This window comes from Microcaecilia unicolor, chromosome 8 (assembly GCF_901765095.1).
Source record: "Microcaecilia unicolor chromosome 8, aMicUni1.1, whole genome shotgun sequence".
NCBI classification, from domain to species: domain Eukaryota; kingdom Metazoa; phylum Chordata; class Amphibia; order Gymnophiona; family Siphonopidae; genus Microcaecilia; species Microcaecilia unicolor.
Window position 1 is genome coordinate 206,490,195 of NC_044038.1, and position 26,138 is coordinate 206,516,332.

At 43.1% G+C, this 26,138-nt stretch overlaps 1 protein-coding gene across 1 annotated transcript in view; it reads right to left on the reverse strand.

The window, feature by feature from the left end:
• EDN3 (endothelin 3) overlaps positions 1-25,598 on the reverse strand; it is an 80,183-nt gene extending 54,585 nt beyond the window's left edge. Inside the window, exons 1-2 of the mRNA XM_030213298.1 lie at positions 25,367-25,598; positions 24,441-24,792 (exon numbers count right to left, since the gene is read on the reverse strand). Coding sequence (XP_030069158.1) covers positions 24,441-24,792; positions 25,367-25,418 — 404 coding nt within the window. The 5' untranslated portion in view covers positions 25,419-25,598. The remainder of the gene's footprint in view (positions 1-24,440; positions 24,793-25,366) is intronic.
• Positions 25,599-26,138: the final 540 nt, after the last annotated feature.

The window sequence follows — 26,138 nt, forward strand, 5'->3', positions numbered from 1 at the left end:
GCTCTTGGGTGAGTGTGACACCTTTTCTGTTATGCGCACTGCAAAGTCACATCAGCAATGCATTGTGGTGGGTGTAGGGTATTGGGCTCCGTGATTCCAGTAGCTTGTGGCAAATGCTCACGATGTTGGTAGTTGATAGGCTCTACTCCCATGGTGCTTTTCCCCCTGCTTACTAGGTCAGAGTGTGCCCTGTTTTATTTCCAGTAGTCCATGAAGTAGTGGCCATTTTTGTAAGCCAGTTTTAGATCCCTTTCACGTGTTAGCCACGTTACAGAACTTAGTTCTTCCCTTGAATGTGGCTGAAAGAGGGCATTGTACAGCATTCTGCCAGCTCTGACCTACTGCTCATCTCAGTACCAGGGAGACTCGTTGCCAGTGGGGCACAACCTCTGATCTGCAGTTAACTGTGAGTAAGCGTGCTTATTCCAATAAAGGACGTTTTCGGAGAGATTAGTCTTCAGGTGTCAACTGCTGTGCCAATGTTATATAGCAGCAACCAGTCCTTGAGGCCTGTGTGTTTGCAGGTCCCTGGAGCACTTTTAGTGGGTACCGCAGTGCACTTCAGCCAGGCGGACCCAGGCCCATCCTCCCCTACCTGTAACACTTGTGCTGGTAAATGGGAGGCCTGCAAAACCCACTGTACCCACATGTAGGTGCCCCTTCACCCCTAAGAGCTATAGTAGTGTTGTACATTTGTGGGTAGTGGGTTTTGGGGGAGGGGGGTTGGGGGCTCAGCACCCGTGGTAAGGGAGCTATGCATGTGGAGTGTTGTCTGAAGTCCACCGCACTGACCTCTAGGGTGCCCAGTTGGTGTCCTGGCATGTCAGGGGGGCGAGTGTACTACGAATCGTGGCCCCTCCCACGACCAAATGGCTCGGATTAGGACGTTTTTGAGCTGGGCGTTTTTAGTTTCCATTATCTCTAAAAAAACAAATGCCCAGCTGAAAAACGTCCATTTTTTTGAAAATACTGTCTGTCCCACCTCTTCACGTACCCGTTTTCGGACATAGACGCCCATGGAGATAGGCGTTCACGTTCGATTATGCCCCTCTATGTGTTTAGGTACAATTGGTGGTTCCCAAACATGTCCTGAGTACTGTAGAATGAGTAAAAGTGAATCAAATTTTCACTCTTTCAAAATGTACAAATACCAGGGGACACTCAATGAAATTGCATAGAGCTACTTTTAAAACAAATAGGAGGAAATATTTTTTCACTCAAGGAACAGTTAAGCTCTGGAACTCATTGCCGGAGGGTGTGGTAACAGTGGTTAGCGTATCTTTGGACAAGTTCCTGGAGGAAGAGTCCATAGTCTTTTATTGAGATAGACATAGAGGAAGCTGCTTGCCCTGGGATTGGTAGCACAGAATGTTGTCCCGATTTGGGTTTCTGTCAGGTACTTGTGACCTGGATTGGACACTGTTGGAAGCAGGATAGGGACCCAGTATGGCTATTCTTAATGTTCTTATAATGAATATTCATGAGAGAAATTTGCATGCACCTGCTTCACTGTATGTAGGTCTCTCTACATCAAGGTAGAGCAGTTTTAGAGAGTCAATTTATATAAATAAATGGCTTTAAAAACTCTATGGGCCCTGTTTACTAAGCCAAGCTATAGGCACACTAACCTTTTAGGCACGTTAAAAATTAGCGTGCTCTAATGCTAGAAACACCCATATATTCCTATGGGTGTCTCTAGTGTTAGCACACGCTAAACTTTTTAGCGTGCCTACACTGCGGCTTAGTAAACAGGGCCCTCTATGTTGATATGGTCCTAGAACAACCACTGCAAGGTCCTGCATATCTCATGTATACATTAGTATATTTCATAAAGTACTTGAAATGTTATGGATTTAGATGAAGTGTTAGATATTGTAATTACTTATACACAAACCACAGAAGCAGTCGCCCACAACAATTTTTTTTTTTTTAAATCTCAACTCAATAAATCAGGAGCCAGTGGAGGAACTTAATTCAGTTGTTCCAATGATTGTCCAGCACTGCTTTTTCTTCTGGGTAGAACTGTGTTCCAATACTCAGAAATGTCAAGTGAGTCATTCTGTTACCCAGATTAAGGGGGGGAGGGTTAAATTTTGCTTTCTAAAAGTTTAAGATTACAAAGCGGTAAAGTTTGTGAAAGATGTAGAGGGGTATAGCATCTGTCCCGGAGGTGAATGCATGCATCCTTCTGAAGTGCAGTGAATAGAAAGTGCTTTGAAATGCTGCTTGAAAGTACAGCATTATGTCAAATTAAATTACTGGGATGCTTATCAAATAGAAAAGCATAAAAGAACAGCACAAATTAAAAACATGGTTAAAAGCCACTAAAAGTACAAAACATGCCATTCATCAGTGAGCAAGCTCGGAATCAGAACAAAGCTTTCCCATTTTCAATGTGGCCCAGAGGCTGCACGACTCTTTTTGATATTTTAATAAAAGCATTAGCTATGCAAACTCTGTCCTCCTGAACATCAAACGCCACATCCTAAGCAGAATCAAGTGAATATCGAAAAGTTACCAAGAGCGACACTCTTCTTTTGAGAAAGTGAAATTTTGTCCCAAATAAAGAAGGTATACATTAAAAAAAAAAAAACCTAGGTAGCTGGGTGGTCACAGGTTCAACATTTGAAAGGCCACATTCTGTGCAAGAACTGGTTAACAATGCCTTGCAATGACAGAGGGTGAACTCTCCCAGATCCCGCAGGCAGAAGTGCCCCTTCAAAGATAGCACTCATTATGTTTTAAAGAACACTTTTCCCTTGTACCTTCAACATTTCCTGCACAAAAGATCAGACACCATTTCTCTATACAACCTTTTTAAAAATTATCTATTTGCGATCACGTTTATATTTCGGCTACAAAACTTCACCAAAGCAAACATAACAATGAATGTTTTAGCTCTTAGGTGGTCTGTGTGTACACTCAGCTTAGGATTCATTTGGGTTACGCTGAACTCTTAAATGGTTTTGCATGTCGTTATTGAGGGAATATTGCATCAAATCGGATTTTGTTCGCTTTTTGCAGTTGATTCAGTATGCACCAGCTGCTATAAGGAAAAACCTTGAAACAATCCAAATTGGGCAGTTCAGAGAAGACAAGGAGGGGGTGCATAAGAAAAACCAGAGCCCCTGAATGACAGGCAGACCACCTCAGTTTAACATGCCTAATTTTCTCCATATGGAGTCAATACACAATGTGAAAAGCAATTTCATATTTTATTAGATGATAAAACCCATTACCTTAACTTTTAAAGGGAGATTTTCTTCTTTTTAAAAAATATAATTTTCAATGACTCCTGTAATCACTTGTCATAGTGTCTGTTTTAAGAACATCATTTGAATGTAATCCTTAACACTGGTTCCACCAGTAATGCAATAGTAGTAAAACACAAACCAGTCAGTTTTACTGGTCAGTTAAGGGGTTCTTTTGTCTATGCTTGTGCTCTACATGCGAGCACATCTTAGGCATGAAAGAAGAATGCATTTGCTGAATCGCTTCCCTACGCTCTTTGCAATAATGTGGTTTATCTTGCATAACTGAATTCTATGATATATATTCATATGAAATCACAATCAGAACAAACACACAGTACTCATTGTAGGTGCTTAATTGTCCCCAAAATCTTTTGCTATTGTAAAATTATAAAAAGGTTACATGCCAGATAAGTAAAGGACACACATACCTCCAGATTCTGTATAGGTTGCCCAAAGTTAGGTATGGATCGCAAAGCCCACGCAAACTAATTACCTAATTAGGTGATAATTATTGGCATTAAGAAGTACTTAATAGGCAGTAATTAGGGGTTATCCCCCAGATTCTATATATGGCACCTAAAATTCTGAGTGGAAACTGAAGCTTATTCTGTAACAATGAGCATAATTTATTTGGTTAACTAGCTAATCAGCGCTGTTAATTGGATGGTAAGCAATTAGCAGCACTTAATGGCATTAATTGAGATTTACACGCATAGTTGCATAGTTGAAAAGGGGGCATGGGCATTTCTAAAATCTATGAGCATTATTATAGAATACACATAAAATGCGGTCTAAATGGATGAGACCAAATTTAGTTACGTGGCGAGCCGTTCGACGTATTCTATATGCTGCACTGAAATTTAAGTCCATTCTATAGAATTTAGGTGTACTTTAGAAATACGCCTAGACATAAAGTTTTTCCACATGGATTTTTCAAGCACCATATACAGAATTTAGCCCTATGCAAGGATCTGCCCTATGCCCTATTCTATCACATAGGCACCTTAAATATAATATCACATGGCTCCAAAGGGGGTGTGGCTATAGGATGGGTATGAGCGGGTCAAGGGCATTCCCAGAAATTAGGTGTGATGTTATAGAATACCTGCATTTCCATGCCTACTTGCCATCAGTTGGGCATGTTGTATGTAATTACACACAATTGCTCTATGGCATGGAAGAGGTATAACAATTCATATATTCATTTAACACCTAACTCCAAGGATATTAGTGTCCCATTTAAATACACATTATTAAGTCTCCTGATTTTTAAGAAAAGGTTTTGCTATATAATGAAAAAAGAAGAAATAAATAAAAGATAAGTACTTGTTCCTTGGAAAATAATCGATAAGGATCTTGTGTTTAAGGATCAATGACGAATACATCTTCACCCTAGTCTGATATGGCTAAGCATATTGCCTAAAGGTTGAATGATGCACTTCTGATGAATCCAATAATATTTAAATGTACGTGCATTTAAATGGGACACTAATATCCTTGGAGCTAGGTGTTAAGTGAAAATATCAGTTGGGCAGAGGCATTTATAGCAGCCTTTGGCAGGCGTAAATGATTGCACCCAAAGTTAGACGTGAAATGTGCGCTAAGCTAGTATTCTGTAAAGGTCGTTCCATACAAAGTGCCCTTTACAGATTACTAGTTTAGAGCATGCATCATTTTGATGCCTATCTTTGAGCACCATTTACAGAATCTAGCCTATAATGCGAGACAACAGGAGGAGTAAAATGATATTTTCTCAGGCTAGAAACAGACCCCATACTGCAAATACAAGAAAGACTTCTAAGAAACGGGTCTTCACAGAGCTGTATACGTTTTTGCCTGTTTTTAACATAAAGATGTTTTGGGAAATTCTCACACAACAATCTTTTCCATGACATTAATAGCACATGCTAGAATTATCTTAAAGCAAAAGTGCTAGATTTTTTTGAAGTAACCTAACCATAATTAAGACCATTAATCTCTCTCTTTCTATGCTTTGCTTCATTTCCAGGGCACAGTAAGCATTGGAAGGGCCACCAGCATAGCAACAGATTTCTGTAAATTAGGGAGGCAGCTGTCCTTTCCTTCAAGAGAAACCTTACCACTAAAACTATCACCATGGAGCCACAACTGCTCTGTATCAATAGATAAAACAGACCTCTTCAAAAATGAACACTAACAACCAGACTGTCATTCTTAGGGCACAATGACACTAAGGGCCCCTTTGACTAAAGGGTAGTAGGGCTACCACGCAGGTAGTTTGCGGCAAAACAGCACTACCGCCGGGAGTGCCCAGGTACCCTGTGGTAGTTCTGATTTTGACATGCACTTTTCTAGCGCTAGAAAATAAAAACATTTTTTAGCATGAGGGCGGGGATTAGGACTGCCCGGTGGTAATCAGGCAGCACAGGCACATTTCCACACACTGCCCGATTAGCCCTTACTGCCTTCTAAATAGGTTGTGGTAAGGTCTCATAAGAATATAAGAATTGCCATACTGAGTCAGACCAATGGTCCATCTAGCCCAGTATCCTGCTTCCAGCAGTGGCCGATCCAGGTTACAAGTACCTGACAGAAGCTTAATTAGTAGCAACATTCCATGCTACCAGTCCCGGGGCAAGCAGTGGCTTCCCCCATGTTCATCTCAATAACAGACTATGGACTTTTCCTCCAGGTAATTGTCCAAACCTTTTTTAAACCCAGATACACTAACTGCCTTTACCACATCCTCCGACAACGAGTTCCAGACCTTAACTATCCTTTGACTAAAAAAGTATTCCCATGTAATTTCATTGAGTGTCCCCTGGTTTTTGTACTTTTTGAAAGAGTAAAAAAAAAAAAAATTGATTCACTTTTACCCGTTCTACAGCACTCAGGATTTTATAGACCTCTATCATATCCTCCCTTCAGCTGTCTCTTTTCCAAGCTGAAGAGCCCTAACCTGTTTAACCTTTCCTGATATGAGAGGAGTTCCATCCCCTTTATCATTTTGGTCGCTCTTTTTTGAACCTTTTCTAATTTTGCTATATCTTTGAGATACAGCAACCAGACTGAGTGCAATACTCAATGTGAGGTCGCACCATAGAGCGATACAGAGGTATTATAATATTCTTGGTCTTATTTTGCATCCCATTCCAATAATTCCTTGTATCCTGTTTGCTTTTTGGCCGCCACCACCACACACTGGGCAGAAGATTTCCGCATATTGACTACAATGACACTTAGAACTTTTCCTTGAGTGCTGACTCCTAAGGTGGACCCTAGCTCAAGCAGTAATGGCCAAGCGCTAATTTGGAAATTAGCGCATGGTCATTAATGGCACAAATAGAAATTCAGCCATTTTAGAGCAGCCCTAAAAAGTGACCATTTCCCACGCGCTAAAACTGCCACCGGCCACCTTTTAGCTCAGCTTAGTAAAAGGACCCTTAAGAGCAAAGGCAATAATATTCATTCACTAGTAAAAAAGAAAAGGCCCGTTTCTGAGACCAATGAAACGGGCGCTAGCAAGGTTTTCATCATAGTGTGTATGTTTGAGAGAGTGTGTGTGTTAGTGACTGTGTGAGAGAGAGAGAGTGTGAATGTGCGAGTGTGTGTGTGTGTATGTGTGTGTGTGTGTGTGTGTGTGTGTGACATAGAGTGAGGCTGTCTGTGTGAGAGTGTGTTGGCTGGCAGGCTGGCTGGTTGGTTGGGTGGGTGGCTGGCTGGCTGTCTCCCTCCGACGTTCAGGCTGGCCTGCAGGATGCGAGGGCAGGGCAAACACTCATGGGCAAACTTTGATCTACACCACCACAGATTTAGAACGTTGGGACTTATGGAGGTTTCATTAGAATGTTGGAGGTGCGTTTTATATATAGAGATATGCAGAAAGAAGCAGTGGATTTTCCATAAGCCATTATTAAGATGGACTTGGGAAAATCTACTGCTTATTGCTAGGATAAGCATAAAATCTGTTTCTACTCTTCTGGGATCTTGCCAGGTACTTGTGACCTGGATTGGCTACTGTTGGAAACAGGATACTGGGATTGATGGACCTTCAGTCTGTCCCAGTATGGCTATGCTTATGTTCTTATTATTTAGGAAAACTGTTAAAAGCAACTCACCATTATTCAAAGGCCACCCAACGTTCGCTAAAGCATTTAGGTGCCCTTTAATTAAAATACCGTAACATCAGGGCTTTCCCGTGCACTAAGCCATTTTTTAGGGCTTTTTCTTTGTATTATTCCCAGGTTGTACACTAATATTCCCGTTAGAATACAGCAGCTGCAAAAAATTAATGTCGATTTACATGCTCTCACGTTAACTCTTATTGACTTAGTGTGCACTAATGATAATGCACCAGCTAGCTAATACGAGAATGCCCCCACTCTCTCGCCCATGACGTTCCACCTCTCAAAAATATTTTTTAAAAATTAACAAAGGGATTAGCACACTCACACAGACTAAATAGTGCCCAATGTTTTAATGCATCTCTGCGGTAGCCTGTCACCGTGCACTAACTGTGCATTAAGGGTTTAACCTCCTTTAGTAAATGGGTCCCTTTAATTAACATGGAGGGGCATTTTTAGTATGATGTCCAAGTCCAATCGTAGGCATTTTGCTGAAAACATCTAAAATTCGCATCCTCAACATAGCAATTTTCAAACCGGAGAAACATCTATTTTATGTTTCAAAAATAGCTGTTTTCCAGATATTTTTGTGCTCAGTACATATTCCTATAGGTGCCATTAAAAAAAAAGGTCCTAGAGAAAAAAGCACACAAAAACAAATCATAGGGATGGTTGTGTGGCACCATTCCTAGTAAACTCACCACACAGACATACCAGCAGAGCAAAGGGGCAGCTAGCGGTCAGTGCAGTGGACATCATATAAAGAGACCCAGGTGCAAATCCCAGCTTAATACCCTTGTTTTGTATTGTGAGCCCTCCAGGAACACCTAAAAACCTACTGTACACAAATACAAAGCCCTCAGTACTGCAGGCAGGGGCATAGCTATGTGGGACCACAGGGGCATGGCCCCCATAGATTAAGCCCTGGCCCCCTCTACATTTGACCCCCCCCCCCCCCGCCAGCCACCGTCCGCCCCGCCGCCGCATCAGGTACCTTGTTTGCTGGCGGGGGTCCCCAACCCCCGCCAGCCGAAGAGTCTTCTTCAGCGCCGGTCGACTCTGGCGCATTCATTGTGCGATAATCTGTTTCTGACGCCTTACGTCCTGCACGGGGCTACATACAGGACGTGCATGGTGCAGGACGTCAGGAATTCAAAACAGATCTTCAACGCCAGTCAACTCTGGCACATTCGTTGTGTGATAATCTGTTTCTGACACCTTACGTCCTACACAGGGCTACATACAGGACGTGTACAGTGTAGATGTCAGGAGTTCGAAACAGATCATCACACAGCGAATGCGCCAGAGTCGACTGGCGCTGAAGAAGACTCTTCGGCTGGCAGGGGTTGGGGACCCCCGCCAGCAAACAAGGTACCTGGCGGCAGCAGCGGGGGAGGGTTTTTGCGGTGGTGACGGTGGCGGGGGGGTCGGCAGCGGGGGGAGGCAGCTAAACAGTGTCCCCCACCTCGGGCTCTGCCCCTCCCTCCCACCGAGGTCTGGCTACGCCCCTGACTGCAGGTGTTTCCTATCTATATATACAATTGGTATTTTGTGGGTTTTGGAAGGCTCACAATTTCCACCACAAGTGTTAGAGTGGGATACGGACCTGTTTCCCTTTCTCTACAGTCCACTGCACTGACTACTAGCCTACTCCTGGGACCAGCTTGCTGCTCTAATAGGAATGGCCATAATATCTGTTCAATTGGACATCTTTGTGCAACTTAGTAGTGATTGAAACAGGTCGAGATAAAAATGTCCCAATTTTTTCCCTAGACATTTTTATCCCTGAAAAACACGCCTCCAACACTCCCCCTTGCAATTTATATATACTGTGGAGATAACGTCTCAAATCCGAGTTCCGGAAATCACAGTTGGGGGTATTTTCTTGTGAAAAACGTTCATCTGCCACTTTGTGCCACTTCTGAGATGTTTTTCTCTTTTGAAAATGAGCGCCATAGTAATACTCATATATGTCTTCATTATAAAGAAAAAATATAAAACCTAGGGATCCTTTTACAAAGCCACACTAGCAATTCTACTATGGAACTGAATGGGCTTCCTCTCATTTGCTGCCCAGGAATCGCTAGCATGGCTTTGTAAAAGAAGCCCAAATATTTTTCTATTTTAAAACTTCTAAAAGTCTAGGTGGGTAACATTTAAATACATAGGTGCTTGTTTCAGAAGCATTGTTCAGGTTTTAAGCATACATAAACCATCATTTATTTATTTGTTACATTTGTATCCCACATTTTCCCACCTATATGTAGGCTCAATGTGGCTTACATAGTACCGGAGAGGCCTTTGCAGGCTCCGGTGTGAATAAATACAGGGTGATGTTGTTGTGGTAAGATCAAGTTCATGTGGCACAGCCACATTAGGGAATCGGAGAACGGAAGAGTTGTGTTATGTCCATTACGTTCTTTAGTTTGGTTGTGTTGCAGAGATTAGGCATTTAAGTTGTATCTGTAGGGTATGCCTTTTTTAACAGGTTGGTTTTTAGTGATTTCCGGAAGTTTAGGTGGTCGTACGTCGTTTTCAAGGCTTTTGGTAATGCGTTCCAAAGTTGTGTGCTTATGTAGGAAAAACTAGATGCGTAAGTTGTTTTGTATTTAAGTCCTTTGCAGCTTGGGTAGTGCAGATTTAGCTATTTATGTTGCATAAACATCTAAATCTTGATTTTACTAAGTCGGGATATACAAGTCTAAAATTCTAAAATGTGCATTTGGCAAAAGGGCAGGGGCAGCCCGACCATTAGGCCACCTGAGGCGGGGGCCTCAGGCAGTACTCTTTAGGAGCAGCATCTCGAGGGCAGCTTCGCAGCGTTTTACTGGTCATTGTGACTTTCCAAACCCGGCAGCAATTCTCATATGCTGCCCTGCCACCACCGGCACCCGCCTCTTCCCTTTACTGCAGCCGCCTGAAGTAACTTCCTATTTCACTCAGGCAGCCGCAGTACAGGGAAGAGGTGGGTGCTGGCAGCGGCAAGGCAGCATATGGAAATTGCTGCCGCTGCCGAGTCTGAAAAGTCACCGTGACCAGGTAAAACACCCGGGGGGGGGGGGGGAGCGGCATGCAAGCACCGCCTCAGGCGGCATCTTGCCTTGGGCTGTCCTTGCAAAGGGGCATGGTCTGAGCATGTTCCAGGTTGGACTAGGGTGGGCCTAAAAAAATGTGTACTCCCAATTTCAGAAGGAGAACATAGGAGCCAGCTCTGTGGGTGCTGTGGGTACTTGAGCACCCCCAATACTGAGAAACCTCTTTGACGGTGTCTAGGCAGGAGTAATTCCCATTGGGGCCAATATTCAGACCACGGGAGGCAGCCTAGCTAACTCCCACAGTCTACAGTGAACCCAGATATTCCACGTCAGGCCATTTCCGCTGACCAGCATAATATCTGGTTTATTTTTGGCAGGTTTAAACTTAACTGGTCAAGTCAATATTTAGCACTGGCTGGTTGTTTATAGTGCTCCAAAGATGGCCTATTTGAAGGGGCATAATCGAACAGGAATGACCATCTCTAAGGACGTCCTGGCAAAGGGGTGGGAAAACCCGTATTATCGAAACAAGATGGGCGGCCATCTTTCTTTTTGATAAAACGGTCAGGGATGCCCAAATCTCAACATTTAGGTCCACCTTAGAGATGGTCGACCTAAATGTTGAGATGGTCGACCTTAGAGATGGTCGTCCCCGGTTTTTGACGATAATGGAAACCGAGGACACCCATCTCAAAAATGACCAAATCCAAGCCCTTTGGTCATGGGACGAGCCAGACTTCGTAGTGCACTGGTCCCCCTGACATGCCAGGACACCAACCGGGCACCCTAGGGGGCACTGCAGTGGACTTCACAAATTGCTCCCAGGTGCATAGCTCCCTTACCTTGGGGGCTGAGCACCCCAACCCCCCCCCAAAAACCCACTCCCCACAACTGTACACCACTACCATAGCCCTAAGGCGTGAAGGGGGGCACCTACATGTGGGTACAGTGAGTTTCAGGTGGGTTTTGAAGGGCTCATATTTACCAATACAAGTGTAACAGGTAGGGAGGGATGGGCCTGGGTCCGCCTGCCTGAAGTGCACTGCAGTACCCACTAAAAACTGCCATGCTGGGACACAGCAATGTTCCATCAAACCCTGTCTCCCCCAGTAATCAATCTTCCAGCAGATCCTAACAGGGCGATCCATCCCCTGTTGCTCACTCCTAGATAAAAATGGTGCCCCCCCCCCCTCAAATCTGCCAAGCCAACAACTATTAATGGGCCTGCCCTCTGCAAACTTGTCCAAATTCTTTTGCAGTCTCACTACACTACTGGTCTTCACTGCGCCCTTCAGCAACAAATTCCCCAGTTTAATTACGTGTTGAAGGTAAGATACTTTGTAAAATCTTTTGTAAATCTACTAGGAGTTGATTTCAAAGAGTGCCACCTAGTCCTAGTACTATTGGAGAAGGTAAATAAGCATCTGCAATTTTCTTTTCTACAACACTCATGATTTCATAAACCTCCGAGTCACTTCTCCAAGCTCAAGCTCCCTAAACTGTTAAACAGTTGCTACCCATCTGTTGTTGTTTTTTTTAACTAGTTCTGCCATGTTTTTGAAATATGATGACTAAAGCAGCACACATTACTTTTATGTAATCACACCATGAATCCATAGTGTCATAAGAGCTGCAGTGTGGTTTTCTGAATAATTCTTAACATACTGTAGACTGGGCTGAGGGTTTCAATGTATTGTCCACACCGATTCCAAGGCCCTTTTTTCTGGGTGCTAACCCCAGCATTGTTTACATACCATTAGGATTCTTGTTCCCTATGTGTCTCAATTTGCACTCATCCATATTACATTCTAGCTGACACTTAGATGCCCAGTCTCGAATCTCAAAGGTACTCTGCAATGCCTCAGTCTGTTTGTATTTTACCCAGTGCTGATTTCAACTTTTTCCCCAGTACAGTTGCCACAGGAGGTGAAAGCAGAAAGCTTTTTAGAAAATGACACCACATTATTCAAAGTAGTTAAAATGTGTGGTGATCTGCAGCTCCAATGCTCTAATTCATTGCTCCATTTTCCCAATCTATATATATAAAGCAGACACGTGTGTTTGTTTCTTTGTCTGTGTCCAAACTCCTCCGGCCCCCGAAGAGCTACGGCCACCAAACTCTGTACGCAGACTCTACCCACCGTTGCCAAGGTTATTGTGTAGTTTGAAGTGATTCAGTTCACGGGAGCACTCAGGGGAGGGGGAGCAATACCTCCATCCATTAAATGAATAGGCTGCAGGTCGGAAAGGTCTTTCTTGCTGTTGCTAAGCAACAAACTGCTTGGGACAGGGTGAGGGCTCAATGGTGGGAAGAAACACGGACTGCAGCTGTACAGTTGGAAAGTATTGGGGTGAGACTGGGAAAAGTGTGTGTAAGTAAGTGTGAGTGTATTCACTACCCCAACAGAGAACACTCCTCGAAAAGGGCGGGAAACTGAATTTCAATATACCCTTGAAAAGAAGGCTGTGTTTTGACAGGAAAACGGAGAAAGCCAAATGGCAGGTACTTGCTACATTGAAAGAAACAACTAATCAAGAAAATCAACCTAAACAAATTGATCGGGAAAAAAAAGTTAGTGCTAGATAGGGATCCAGTCTCCACGTTTTCTGATTTAAGGAAGTATTAAACTCAATGTCAATGTCACCCTTTCTCACACACCCCTCAGCAAAATGCCCCACTCACACTCTGCCATTCTCACACACCCCCACTCACACTCACCATTCTAATACAGCACTCAGCAAAACACCCCACTCACACTCACCTGTTCTCACACACCCCTCAGCAAAACAACCCCAATCACACACCCCAGAGTAGCACACCCCCACTCACACTCGCCCCTCAGTACCACACCCCCATTGACACTCGTCTGTTCTCACACACTCCAAAGTAGCATACCTCCGCGGACACTCACCCCTCAGCAGTACACCCACACTCACACACCACAGAAAGCACACCCCACTCACACTCATCTGTTCTCACATACCCCTCAGCAAACCACCCCCACTCACACTCACCCGTTCTCTCACATCCCTCAGCAAAACACACTCACTCACTCAAACTCACCCATTCTCACACTCCTCTCAGCAGAAAACCTCCACTCAAACCCTCTTCACCAGTACACCCCCATTCATTCTCACCCCTCAGCAGTATATCCCCACTCACACTCATTCTCACACATCCCCTCAGTAGTACACCCCCACTCACACATTCTCACCCCCTCTGTTCCACACACCTACCCTCAACAGTACAACTCCTCAGTAGCACACCCTCACTCACACTCACCCATTCTAACAAACCTATTCACACTCACTCCCAGCAGTATACCCCCACTCAGCCATTTTCACACACCCAGCACTGTCAATGTTTAAAGCTTACTCAAAGTAGTATATATTTAAAGCGGACCATAGTTTTTGGGCCAGTCATGGATCCAGATACTAAATAGTTTGTTTTCTATCTAAGCGGTTGAAACTACAATGGAAAATGAAATACGGCTTGCAGATCAGTGAAAAAGACAGGCTAAACTAAGAGTTGTTTCTTCTGCTATAGCTGCCACATTACTTCAAGGAGGCCGAACTGCTCACTCAACTTTTAAATTGCCTTTTAACTTAGCTCATACCCAGAATTCAGTTTGTCAAATAAACAAAGGAAAAGACGTAGCCAAATTATTACAACAATGTAGCCTCATTGTTAGGGATGAATGCACTATGGCTCATCAGGATGTTCTAGAAGCAGTCAACAGACGCCTACAAGATTTGAGAAGTCATGAAAATTCGATGGGAGGAATTGTTACAGTCCTTTCTGGTGACTTTCGACAACCACTGCCTGTCATTCAAAAAAGTACGATGTACGATGAACTCAAAGCTTGCTTCAAGTCCTCCATTCTTTGGAATTCTGTGTAGCATTTAAAACTGACCAAAAGTATATGATCAAAAACATTAGGCAACAAATCTGTTGAAATATTTTCAAAAAAGCTTCTGGAGTTATGAGAAGAAAAAATAAATGCCGATGAACAAATAACTAACTCCAGATTTATGCAACATTGTAGAAGAAATTAATAGTTTAAAGGAAAAAATATTTTAAAACATTGCAAATCGTTTTCAAAACCACGAATGGTTACATGAACGAGCAATTCTAGCTCCGAAAAACTTTAACGTCAATTAAATGAACAACGAAATCCAAAAAAAGCTACTAAAGACTATTTGTCCATAGCAATACAAGATACTAATGACACTGTAAATTATCCAGTTGAATTTCTAAATTCACTGCATCCACCAGGAATGCCACCATATCACCTACACTTAAAAACTGGTTTGCCAATCATACTGCTATGAAATCTAAATGCTCCAAAGCTATGTAATGGCACATGTTTAGCTCTTAAAACTGTAATGCCACACGTCATCAAAGCTACAATCTTGACAAGTTATGCCTAAAGACAGCACGTTGTTATACCTAAAATTCCTCTTATTCCATCTGACTATCAGATACAGTTCAAAAGACTGCAATTTCCAGTTCAAATAGTCTTTGCAATGTCAATAAATAAGGCTCAAGATCAAACGTTAAAAGTCACAGGTGTCAACTTACAAAACCCATGTTTTTCACATGGCCAATTATATGTTGCCTATTCACGAGTTGACTCAAATAAGTCTTTATACATATATGTACCAAATCGAAAAACAAAAGATGTTGTCTATCAAAATGCGCTTGAATTAGAACTTAATACAAATTATATTACACATATTTAATATTTATCTAGTCCTGTGTGTTCTATTTCTGTTTGTACAAATAAACATATATCTATACCTATTCTTTATGTTTCATTTCTCACATTAAAGACCAGTGGCGTTCCTAGGGGGGCTGATACCCGAGGCGGATCGCCGATGCGCCCCGCCCCCCCGGGTGCAGCGCCCCCCCCCCCCCCGGAACAGTGCAACGCCCCCCACCAGTGAAAGAACCCCGATCCCCCGGCAAAAGAACCCCCCCCCCCGGGTGCACGCTGCTGGGGGGGGGGGGTGCTGCGCGCCTGCCGGCTCTTCGTTTCCCGGGCAAAGGGAGCATGAAAACGAAGAGCCGACAGGCACGCGGCACCCCCCCCCCTCCAGCGGCGTGCACCCAAGGTGGACCACCCCCACCGCCCCCCCCCCCTTGGTACGCCACTGTTAAAGACATCAAACAAAATATAACAACCATCATAAATGAGTTAAAAATACATACTTATACAGTGTTATTACACACAAATAAACCTTGCTTTTCTCAATTACAAAGTACTAACCTATCACTGAGCAATGTCAGCAGGGACAGCTAGTCATTAATAAACACACTGGTCCCAGTATAGATCCCTGGAGTCCTGGGGCACTCCACTATTACCCTCTCTCCACTAGGAAAATTTTGACCATTTAGTCCTATCCTTCATTTTCTATCTATATAGGGACGTTTTATCCTCTCTCATGGCTTTTTAATTTCATCAAGAGTCTTTGAAAGATGTGCCTATTTACTCAGGTTTTGCATTTGTCCAAAACTATTCGTATAAGAGGCCTTACCCTTTTATGTATTACAGTTGGACATAGGTCTCCTTGTTTGACTTGTATTACGCATTCCCTTCCCTTTGTGGCTCATTTTAGCATTGTGGTGTGTCAACAACTGCAGTCTACTGGTTTTCTATTATTCAACTCTGCTTACTGCAAACTGCTTTGATATTAACTTGAAGTGTGGCATAATCACATTTAGGACCCTGTTTACTAAGGTGTACTAGCATTTTTAGTGCTCGCTAATGCTAGAGACACCCATATATTCCTATGGGTGCCTCTAGCGTTGACGTGCGCCAATTTTTAGCATGTACTAAAAACATTAGCATGCCTATAGCGTGGCTTAGTAAACAAAGCTTATGTGAATAAACACATTTCAGCAGGCCGTAATATAGAAGTGGCCATAATGTAGAAGTTTCTGCAAAACCTTGCTTTTTTTTTATTACCTGAATGTAATAACACATTATTAGGGCTACATTTCTGAAGTAGGTTGTGAAAACTGTAAGGCTGTTTATAGCTATTTTTGCATGCTATTTAATTTCTTTTAATTTAATTTGTAATTTCTCAATCTGTATTTTGTATTTTTATCTTTTCATTACTTTTTATTCTTAAATTTCTTTTAGGGTTGCATTTCGATGAAAAATCGTAACGGCAATTAATCGCATGACTAAAGGTATGTTATAGCCCCCCACCCCCCCACTGCAGCTCCTTATGACTCTGGGCAATGGAGGGTTAAGTGAGTTCCCCAGAGTCACAAGGAGCTGCAGTGGGAAAAATAAATAAATAGCATACTTTTAATCGAAATGCAGCCTATATTTTTTACGTAAAGTTACAAAATATCAGAATAACCCAAAGATGTGATACATGAGTTTCCAAAATCACACCAATTTCTCCTTCAGATGTGATATCTAACTTTACAGTGAGTATGCCAGTTTCACATACCTATCTGTTTACACTTCCAACTTTGATGTACTGGAAGCAGTTTGAGGCAGTGGAAAGCAAAATGAAGGATCACATTTCATAGGATTGTAACCTGGAAAATGTGACATCCTGGCTGGGAGGTTTGCATTCCCTCCATACTAAAGGCTTTGCTGAACACAGGTTGCAGGGAAGCGGGGATTATTTGAGAGGAAAATGATTCTGCCCTGTGATTCACAGGCACTTGTGCTTTGCGCTATACAACCCAGTACGCTTTTTCCTAAACAAGCTTGAGAGACTTGTTGATTAAATGGAATAGACAACTTCCTATTGCTGATTCAAATGAACGCTGGGGATGTGTATTTGTTTGAAATGATATGGGAAATACAAATGACATTTCTCACTCATTTCACATCGTCTTCTGGAGTGGAGGAGTGGCCTAGTGGTTAGGGTGGTGGACTTTGGTCCTGGGGAACTGAGGAACTGAGTTCAATTCCCACTTCAGGCACAGGCAGCTTCTTGTGACTCTGGGCAAGTCACTTAACCCTCCATTGCCCCATGTAAGCCCTGCCATGAGTGGGAAAGTGTGGGGTACAAATGTAACAAAAAAAAAAAAAACCCTGAAAATCCAGTGTCATTAGAGGTGTACTCTGTGGGGCTGTGGGGCTGTCAACCCATCCCAAGCCCCTCCTGATCACAATTTGGAATGCCTTTCCTAACCCCTGTGATCTCCCTATATGTCAGCCTCATCTACCCACTCCACTCCTATCCCCATATCCCAACCCTGGCTGTTACCACAGTATCTGGTACTCTATTGAGAGTAGGAATGATCCCCAGTCACTCCTTCTCATTGCTGTGCTGAGTTCAAAATGGCACCCATGACCCCTAGTAGTAATTTCATGGTCCTATCTCTAGAACTCCATAAAAGGGCAAGATTCTTGGTAGGGGGTCAATGGCACCATTTTGAATCCAGCATGGTAATGAGCAGGAGAAACTAGGGATCACTCCTGCCCCAGTACAGCACCAGGGCTGGGGGGAGGGATTATAGATGGGTCAGGTAATGACCAAGTGGTTTGCCATGAGATGGGGGGGTTCTTCCTTTTTTGGGGTGGGGGCAGCAGCCTTTAATTAATGAAAGTAAAAAAAAATGCAAAACAGTAAACTAAACAAAAAATATTTTGCCTGCAAAATCCTAATATATACACAACTGAAGCTTCATCTATTCATTCAATGGAATATACAACTTCCGAATATCGATTCAACTGAATGTATAACTGAAAAACAACCAAAAAAAAAGTCTCGCCCATCAGTCCCCATTACTGCTAGCCATCTGAAACTCTGGCAGAATCCTGTCCTGCAGACCATCACAATCAAGGACCTACTGAAGGACTTATGTTCTCACACTGCTTCCCTGCAGTTCTAAAACAGGATGTAAACGTAAGACAAAGAGGAAGCAAAAAGACTGAGAAATCCCCTATTTTTCTAAGGAATCAGAAAGAAAGAACCATCCCCAGAGCAGAAAGAAAGAACAATTCCAAGTAACCAAGACAGACCCTTCTCCAGAACAACAGAAAAAAAAAAAGTCTGCTGACCAGAGGACAAGCCAATCAGGATTAAATAAATGACTCTGGATGCATACACAGATAGATACAAGGTTTAATGTGTAGACAAAAAAGGAAGAAGAACTGTAGCATTTGGGGAGGAGGGGCTTGTTGAGAAGAGTGGCATCTATGCTCTACTCCAGGCAGACCCTCTCCTCTTCCCTGCTCCAGCCTCGCCCCTCCCCTCCTCTTCCCTGCAGGCTAACTGGAAGGAAGGAGCTGGAGCAGAACATCGCTGCTCTGGAGAGTGAAAAGAAGTGGTGGTCCTAAATTCTAGGCCATTCCCCCAGAAATTACATTCTGACTCCAATCAGTTCTATTTAAAAATAATTCTAGGCTAGGCAATAATTTGTAACTTTACGGAAGGACTAGGCTTTCCTTATTACTTTCAGTGTATTTGATTGAGGAATATTTTGCAGTGCATGGTTCAATGAAGTTTAACACTATAACACTATGCGGTTAGTGTGATTCTATAAATTACACCTAAAGTTAGGCATAGTTTATAGAATATGCTCACGCACCATTCTTGCAACTAAAATTTAGGCACACCTATTTAGGCCACCTAAAACCAGGCCTAAATACCTGTGCCTAAGTTAGGCACAGATCAGGTGTATTCTATAACAGTGCACATAGTTTTTTGAAATGCCCATTATCCACCCATTCCATGCCCATTATCATGCCCCCTTTTCGACTGTTCTCATTAGAATTCATGCGCACTATGTTATAGAATATGCCAAGAAAGCTGTGCAAGTAAATTCTAATTTAAGCCAATTAGTGCCACTAATTAAGTACCACTTATTGGTGCTGATTGGGTGTTAATTAGGATGTGCACGATTTGGCCATGTGGCCAAATTAACGTGCACAACTTAAGGGGCCATATATAGAAATTGGGGGATAGCATCCAAAATTGAATGCCTATCATCCCGCGGGTGGTGGTGGAGAGGAAAACGGTAACGGAATTCAAACATGCGTGGGATAAACATAAAGGAATCCTGTTCAGAAGGAAGGGATCCTCAGGAGCTTAGCCTTGAATGGATGGCAGAGACGGTTGGGAGGCGGGGCTAGTGCTGGGCAGACTTATACGGTCTATGCCAGGGCTGGTGGTTGGGAGGGGGGGATAGTGCTGGGTAGACTTATACGGTCTGTGCCAGAGCCAGTGGTGGGAGGCGGGGCTGGTGGTTGGGAGGCGGGGATAGTACTGGGCGGACTTATACGGTCTGTGCCCTGAAAAAGACAGGTACAAATCAAGGTAAGGTATACACAAAAAACTAGCACATATGAGTTTATCTTGTTGGGCAGACTGGATGGACCGTGCAGGTCTTTTTCTGCCGTCATCTACTATGTTATAAGATGTGTGTCCAACTAAATTGGCTAACAAACCAATTAGTGTCAATAATTGGGTCCTAATTGACATGCATATCTTGTTACATGCTATTCTATAACAGTGCCCAAATCCTATAGTGTGTAACCCAAAAGGGAGCATGGCCTGGGAGCTGCATGGGTGGGTTATGGCATTCCTAAAATTTGCACACAGTGTTATAGAATACCCGGGTTATGCACTCAAATTGGATGCCAGGACTTAGATCTGGTTTCAGCAAATTCCTGGCACCAAAATCAGTACTCAATGCCATTCTATAATGGGTGTTCATCTTTGAGTGCCCATTAGTACCCATTATAGAATAGCATTGAGCACTGATTTTTTTCAGCATTGACATCTGAGCGCCATTTACTGAATCTAGTCCATACTGTATATTCAATCATTCTCATGTATTTCATCATAATACCCCAGCAACTGTCCAATTGAAAGTTACTTCATCAAAAGCCCCACAGAACTCCTCCTGACTATTCCATATTCAAGCACACTTTCATTAATTCTTCACTGCCAACATTTTTATTTTGCTTGTTTCTTCCGCCTCAACTCTCCATAATGTCATGATCAGAACTACTCCTTGATACGCTATCCTCACTTGGATTTCAGGGCTCTGTTCTTTCCTGGTTTTCTTCTTATCTCTCCCAGTGTACTTTTAGTGTATTCTCTGGTGGATCCTCCTCTACTTCTATCCCACTGTCAGTTGGTGTACCTCAGGGATCTGTCCTGGGACCTCTTCTTCTTCCCTTGGTACTCTGATCTCATCCCATGGTTTTCAGTATCATCTTTACGCTGATGACTCCCAGATCTACCTCTCCACACCAGAAATCTCAGCAGGAATAAAGGCCAAAGTATCAGCCTGCCTGTCTGACATTGCTGCCTGGATGCCTCACCGCCATCTGAAACTAAACATGACCAAGACTGAGCTTCTTATATTTCCCCCTAAACCAACCTCTCCTCTTCCCCCATTCTCTATTTCTGTGGATAACACTCTCGTCCTTCCTGTCTCATCAGTTCATAACCTTGGGGTCATCTTCGAGTCCTCCCTCTCCTCTGCACATATTCAGCAGACAGCTAAAACCTGTTGTTTCTTTCTCTATAATATCACCAAAATTCACCCTTTCCTTTCTGAGCACACTACCAGAACCCTCATCCACGTTCTTATCATCTCTCGCTTAGACTATTGCAACTTGCTTCTCACAGGTCTCCCACTTAGCCATCTCTCTCCTCTTCAATCTGTTCAAAATTCTGCTGCACGACTAATTTTCCGCCAGTGTCGCTATGCTCATATTAGCCATCTCCTCAAGTCACTTCACTGGCTCCCTATCCATTTCCGCATACAGTTCAAACTCTTCTTATTGACTTATAAGTGCATTCACTCTGCAGCTCCTCAGTACCTCTCCACTCTCATCTCTTCCTGCATTCCTCCCCGGGAACTCCGTTCACTGGATAAATCTCTCTTATCTGCACCCTTCTCCTCCACCACTAACTCCAGACTCCGTTCCTTTTATCTTGCTGCACCATATGCCTGGAATAGACTTCCTGAGCCGGTACGTCAAGCTCCATCTCTGGCTGTCTTCAAATCAAAGCTAAAAGCCTACCTTTTTGATGCTGCTTTTAACTCCTAACCCTTAGTCACTTGTTCAGAACCCTTATTTTATCATTCTCACTTTTAATATTCCCTTATCTCTTATTTTGTCCTGTTTGTCTGTCCTAATTAAATTGTAAGCTCTGTCGAGCAGGGACTGTCTTTTCATGTTCAAGTGTAAAGCGCTGAGTACGTCTAGTAGCGCTATAGAAATGATAAGTAGTAGTAGAACCAGCCTCACAGAATAACAACAGCAGCTTCTTGAGAGTGACTTTTTGCCCCCTCTTTTCCCCCTTTGTGTGTCTTGGCCCTTCATTTTCCCTCCTGAACTGTAGCACTGACTGATCTATTGAAATGATATACTTAAATTTTATATCGACTTTCCACCACCTTATTAAATTCCCCCAGTACATCCTGTGCAAACTGACCATAGCCATGAGAAATTTAATGCACCTTCCTACACTAAAATATATTTAATGATAATGGGCAATACCCATATGGGACTAGATCCTATATATCATACCTAAAAAATCCGCAGGAAAAGAATTCGCCTAAATTTCAGCACGGTGCATAAAATACGCCGAGCAGCTATTCACACAACTAAATTTAGATGTGTATTCTATAACAATGTGCATAGATTTTAGAAATGCCCACAATCCGCCCATTCTACGCCCATGGCCACACCCCCTTTTCAAGTATGTGACTTAGAATTTATGCACATCACATACGCTTAGACAGTTGTGTATAAATTCTAATTAATGCCAATTAATATCAATAATTGCTTGTTAATTGGCAATTATCAGCGCTGACTGACTTGTTAACTAATTAAGTTGCACATATACAAATCCAGAATGCAGACTTGCATGTGCGACTTAAGTCGTGCTATACAGAATCTGGGGGATAGTCCCCATTCTATTAATGCCAAGGGCAGAAAAGCATCTCTCATACATGCAGCAGTAATTCTGCTATGTCTACAAGCACAGTGGGCCTCTTACAAGGTACCTCATCCCACTGGACTGTCAACTGCACAGTCGCAGTGGTGGGCCCTAGCTATTCAGTGTGACAGTTCAAGTGGGCCTACTACTGGCCATTTACCAGTGGTGTGAACTGTGCTGTGTCTAAAACTCCAAACAGCTCAAAACACTGCAGCCAGGGTCATATATAAAATCTTTCATTTTGAAAGTGTCTCCCCTTTATTAATCAAATTACACCAGCTTCCCTTCAAAGTGAGAATCACCTTCAAATTATGTACTTTTATTTTTCAAATCCTAAATGGCACATCTCCATTAATAAACTTACCTCAAAGAAACGCTAAATATACGGCAAGAAACTATCTCAGACTACACCTCCCAAATTGCAAAAAAGTGATCTACAAAACTGTCCACTCTTCAGACTTCACTTACCTAGAAACCAAATGGTGGTAATCCTTACTACCCAAAATAAGAAATATACAGGAATATATTAGATTCTGCAAAATCCTCAAATCGTTCCTATTCAAACAAACCCTCACAAAGAACAACCATATCTCAAACAACTAATTATTACCTGAATTTGTTATTACTCTATTTACCATTAACTTTCTCTTTACTTCATATACAATTTCTCATTCATAATAGATTTTCTAAATGTTAAACATCCATAGTTATCCCAGTATGTTTATGACACTCACTGTATTGCAAAACTGGATTCTTACAACAAATTACTTTCTTATGCATTATTCTTTGTTATGTATCCTATACTGTTTATTGTAAGCCACATTGAACTCAAACTTGTTTGGGATAATATGGGATATGTCACAAATAAAATAAATAAATAAATAATTTGTGCCTAGAGTCTCCATCCAGCCCACCTCATCACGCAATATCAAAAGCTGAGGATAGCAATCCAGCACAATTCAATAGCGTCACTCTTTTCAGTGCAATGTTAATTCCTCTGCAACGGAAGGCAGTAGAACTAGAGAGCATGAACTGAGGTTGCAGAGGGCCAATTCAGGAATAGCGTCAGGAAGTACTTTTTCACTGAGTGGAGATACCTGGAATGCTTTCCCGTGGGAGACAGTGGAGATGAAAATGGTAACAGAATTCAAAAACGCATGGGATAAACACAAAGCAACCCTGTTTGGAAAGAAAATGGAAGCAAACACACGTAAAGGTGCTTAGACGGCAACTCCTGTAATTGGGAAATAAAGCCAGTGCCAGACAGACTGATCACGGCTGGACAGATTTGGATGGGCTGGAGTGGGGCTTCAATGGTAACTCCAGTACTTGGGGAACAAGGCTTAGATTTCTAAGGTCTATGTCCGGAAAATGGCAAGGACAAATCAAGATCAAGTATACATCTATATATATATATATAAAAAACTCACCCTCAACGTTCTATTTGCACAACGTCACTGAAGCCAGGTTCGTAAGTTCGAAGCTCTGAAGCCACACAAAATCACAGTCTGTGAGCCCCGCCCTCGCGTCAAACATTATGACGTTGAGGGCGGAGCACATTCTCAGCTCCAACGTTGTACTGCACTGTAGCTGTGCTCCGCCCTCACGTCAAAACGCGATGACGTCGAGGGCGGGGCACACGTTACTCTATCCCTTCCTTTCGCCAGGTCAGTGGGGTGGGGGGGCCTTCGGAGAGGGGGGAGCACCAGCAGCGACGACATCGCTGGGGGTGGAAGGGGGTGCACTGCCAACACACACATCGGGGGGAAGGGAACAGTCACGGACGCTGGGGGGGCGTGCCAAAAGGGCCAGGGTCACAGCACATTCGCACGGAGGCTGCAGGGGGGCCGGCGACACACGGAGACACAAAGGGACGGATGGGGAGCCTTGCTAGCACCCGTTTCATTGCGATTTGAAATGGGCCTTCGTTACTAGTATATAATAACATATCATACCATATGCTAAGAATTTATCTCATTGGGCAGAATGGATGGACCATATCTGCAATCTACTATGTTACCATAATCCTAACCAGATAAAGCTTGACGTAGTACAGATGGCCGACACGCCATCCACAAAATGTATAAAAGATAAGGGTGCGCAGCAAGACTTACTCTGGTGTATTAATCCATATAATGTCCAAGTGGCAGTAGTAGACGCATTCCTTGTCTTTATAGGTATTACACGTGCAGCGTTTCACCTTTCTGTGCCGCTCTGAATCTCTGGGGCTTTGGGTTTGAGCTGTAGACACCTGGAACCCAGTCTGTCCTTGAATCTTGCCAGGGACAAGAGAGCCCCCAGTGGGGTCCAGGGATGTGGGAGCCAGTAACTGCTCCTCCTCCAACTCCTGAAGGGTAGCTCCTGTCTCCTGCTCCTCCCTGTCCCCCTTCCTAGCCCCTTCTCTGGACTGAGGGATCAGCCTGCTCCCACTTGATGCCTGGGCAAGAGACACTGCCAGCCAGAAGCCTGTAGTTTAGGGGACAAAAAAAAGAAAAAGCTGAAGTTGTTTTAACTAAATTAGTTTATATTATGTATAATTCAACAAAAGTCTCATTCCTAAGATAGGGTGAGAGATTTCAAATATTTCTTGAATTTTTATTTTTTTTTTAAACAATCTCAAAAACTGCAAAAATATAACTAAATACATTTTTAAAAGGAGAGCGAAATATTTTAAGCGAATTGATCGGAACTGGAATTCCAAAACAAGCAGAGTAAAAGTGAAAAATAAAAGTTTCCGCTGGAACTTGGCAAAGCAACAGCCCTGCCACTGTGCCACCCTGCTCTGCACCTTTTCATCCTACCGGCAAATCCACTTTCTCTGGCCGTAAATGCACAAATAAGGAGAAAATGAACCGTATCTCCACTTGTTCAGCACGATTCATAGCACATCTCCTGAGCCAGAATCATACCTTCTGCAACATAAGCGGTCTGGGCAGGCTTGAATAAAGGCAGCCCGACAGCTCGAACCTCCTGTGAAAGGGTTCATCAACACAGAGGACCTGGCAAAAACCAAAGCTGACCCTAGTTAGGATTCGTTTACCTGCGTTCGAGGTAATTGTAAGTCCCAAAAGCAGGAGTAAATGCAGCTCCATGAACACAGGACTAGAGCGAAAGAGCTCAGTTTCCCTCCTCGGTCACTCTCGGGCCACACTTAACATGCAAGATCGGTGTTGTGGAGTTTCCAGCCGGCCTGTTTCTTTCCCTTCTCCCAGCAGATGTCTTGGAAAGGGGGCTTGAAACTTTACTCAGCAAAGATTTCTCCAGCTCTAACTGTGAGCAGAAGCGGCAGCGCTGGACTTATTTAGGCTGGAGCTGCAGTGCAGACACCTCCCACAGGGCACTTGCATCACTACCTCTGCTGTAGCACAGTTGGGTGGTCGGCTACTAAATTACCAAAGAGGGATTGGGGCTACTGGGGTGACAGGCTGGAAGGTCGATTTAAAGAGAAACAGTACCTGCTGCAAGACATAGATGTCCGGCTTCTGTTCTTCCCGGGATTATATAAAGGCAGTAAGAGTTTTTTGTAGTGAGAGGTTGAAATGCATTCCAGATCTGAAACCGTTTACGTCCTAAGCAGCCTATTTACCAAACTGCGTTAACCGCATCTTTTTTAACGCTCATTTTGCAGCGTGTTCAAAGCATTGTTCTCCAAAGCCCTGTTGGGCACGAGTAGCATTAAAGCACGTGTTTTTCCTAATGTTTCATCTTAGTGGGCTATTTAAATGTTTGTTATCTCTGCGTGCTGTCCTTAACACAAGCGCATTTTAGTAAAGAAGCCCTTAAAAGTGCTAAAGAATTTGCATTTATTTCTG